This window comes from Anopheles aquasalis, chromosome 2 (genome assembly GCF_943734665.1).
Source record: "Anopheles aquasalis chromosome 2, idAnoAquaMG_Q_19, whole genome shotgun sequence".
NCBI lineage: Eukaryota > Metazoa > Arthropoda > Insecta > Diptera > Culicidae > Anopheles > Anopheles aquasalis.
In genome coordinates, this window is record NC_064877.1 from 6,755,001 (window position 1) to 6,757,500 (window position 2,500).

The 2,500-nt window shown below is 50.1% G+C and overlaps 2 protein-coding genes across 2 annotated transcripts in view; both read right to left on the reverse strand.

The window, feature by feature from the left end:
- LOC126580952 (uncharacterized) overlaps positions 1-87 on the reverse strand; it is a 17,209-nt gene extending 17,122 nt beyond the window's left edge. The window contains exon 1 of the mRNA XM_050244308.1: positions 1-87. This exon is cut by the window's left edge and continues 13 nt beyond it. The gene's annotated coding sequence lies outside the window, so the exon portion shown is untranslated.
- A 623-nt stretch (positions 88-710) lies between these two features.
- LOC126581814 (ubiquilin-1) overlaps positions 711-2,500 on the reverse strand; it is a 3,460-nt gene continuing 1,670 nt past the window's right edge. The window contains exon 2 of the mRNA XM_050245731.1: positions 711-2,500. This exon is cut by the window's right edge and continues 887 nt beyond it. Coding sequence (XP_050101688.1) covers positions 1,855-2,500 — 646 coding nt within the window. The 3' untranslated portion in view covers positions 711-1,854.

The following is a 2,500-nucleotide window of genomic DNA, read 5'->3' on the forward strand; positions in this document are numbered from 1 at the left end:
CTGCACTCCGTCGTGGGCTGGTGTTCAACAGCAGCTGCGCTGCGGCGGAAGGATGTACGCTCTGGCGGAAGGTCGGATCGAGAAAATCGGAACCCAAACTCACGTGCGGCCGACGCACCGTTGGAGTTTTTCTAAAATTCAAATTTTCACTCCGCGAGCTGAGAGAAACCGTGTCCGGGAGAGGATTTAAACGGGAGAGGACCGATATGGTCACCGTTGGAGTGAGTGGGAAAGTGGCTAAAGCTGACGAACAGAAAGAGAAGCGAAATCTCTCGCAGAGAGAGAGAGAGAGAGAGCAGTGTGTAGATGAGAGGGAGATACTTGGCGAGTGATTTCAATCCGCTTTCGGGATCGAAATGGGATTCAATTTTCCAAAGGACTTTAAACGACCGACCGATACATTAAGAAAACAGTAACTTTATCAATCAAATATTAACCAAAAATATCAGAAGAACGATTGCAAATTAATTTCGGAAATTGACTTCACTTCTTGAACAACTTGGAAGGAAACTATGGCAACTAAGATTATCTAACGACTCCTGCGATCTTTAGCATTTTACCTGCTGGACTACTATGATCTTTAGCAGTTCCTACCGAAGTGTAAACTCCTAAATACTATTCTTTATTTCAAGGAAGACACTAAAACAATACTACCTACTGAGACAATTGTTTCGGATTTCGATGAGGTCCGCAATCGATACGCTCGGTGATTTCCAGTTGATTTAACATTTTATTGAATATATCATTATATATATATATGCGCATGTGTTTGCTTTTTTTTTATCTGGATGCCTTAGCCTTTTGCTGATGTCCTTAAAATGGCTGTTAGGTTCCGGCGCGGCACACTCCGCACTCCATTGGAAATGAATAGAAGAGAAAGAGGCGAGAGTGTATCGTTGCGTGTTGTGTCTGTCTGTCTGGTGTGTATCGCTGTGTATTACTAGAATCTGTCCGTTGCCAGCTCTGACTCCTCTACTACTTGGCGTATTGCAAGTACCAGCGGCAAACAGCAGCAGTTCCCCTTCGCCTAAAATCAGATCAGCGCTAAGAGCCTTCCGTACAACCGTAGATAGCCGTAAACCTCCGTGGGTATACAGTGTCCCCCCAGCCGCTGGTTGTAACTAGTTCCAACTAACTGTGTGTAGACTATGTATGTATGTTGCCAACTACCGATATTGTTTCATTTTCTTCTAAGGTTTTACCACTTCGACCACTGTTGCACTATTGCTTGCTGCGGACGCCGATAGTGTGGATTCAAGCCCTATTGTCGTGTGACTCTGCATGGGTGTGTTTGAATGTGTGTTTGTGTTCCGTTGATTACGCGAAAGGTCAAGAAATGTATTCCGTCAGTATGGGTCATACCGATCTCCGTTCTCCCTCCCCACAAAAAGAAAAGCTCCCATTGAAACGTTCTTCTCTTCACCTAGTAAATAGTCCCCCCCCCCCCTTCTGCACGACCGCAGCACATCCATTTCCCTTGAACCTCACACACCGCTCTCACATGCACATGTGTTCCGCCTGCACTGACTACACGCCGCTGTTCAGTTGCATGACCTTTCCATCCGATCGCACGCACGCACTGCCGCTAGTACAATGAGAGCAAAACTAAAACACGAAAACATCGCGATAGTACGGGGCAGTTCCGTTTCTAATGTACGTCCTTTCGTTTATCTCAAGCACCATTCCCCACTGTCCACAATCCAGCAACCACATCCATCTCCAATCACTATGACCCGAGTGTGTCCTGCTGGACAGAGCAAATTAAACCCAACCTTTTAAAAATTCAATTGGAACAGACGACGGGCGAGCTCCTCTCTCTCTCTCTCAGTAGTTACGACGTCGTGGTGCACGTTGTTAGCTCAGCGAGAGCTGGCCCAGGGCGAGCAATCGCTCGACCGCCGCATTGATATCCCCGAACGAGGCAATCAGGGCCTGCAGGTTCGCTTCCCGGTTGACGAAGCCCATCGAAGTCAGCTGCTCGAGCTGTGCCCGGTAGCGTTCCTCCGGTGGAATGTTGGTATCATTGGTACCGGACGACATGCCGTTGAGCATGCGGGACATAAACTCGGAGAACAGGGCTTCGTTCGGTTGCGCACCGGCACCGGCACCGGGCACCGCTCCACCGGTGCTCGTATTGTTGCTGCTGCTGGTGGTGGTGGTGCTTGTCGTCGAAGGTGCCGTACCCGTAGTTGCGCCCGGCATCGGTGGTATGCCCATCGTGCTCATCAGTCCTGGGGCAGCAGAGCGCAGTTGCTCCATGCCTTGCTGAATCTGAAGAATCGCGTTCAGGGCCTGCGGGTTGGTCATCATCTGCTGCACCTCGGGACTCTGCATCTGCCGCAGCAGCTGTGGCATCATCGTGCGCATGTGCTCCTGCAGGGCCGGATTGTTGGCCACCAGTGGATCCTGCGAGATGAGGTTCGTCGCCAAGCTCGGATCGGCCGCCATCGCTTCCATCACACTGCGAGTGGCCGGTGAGTTGAGCATATTCGACATCAGG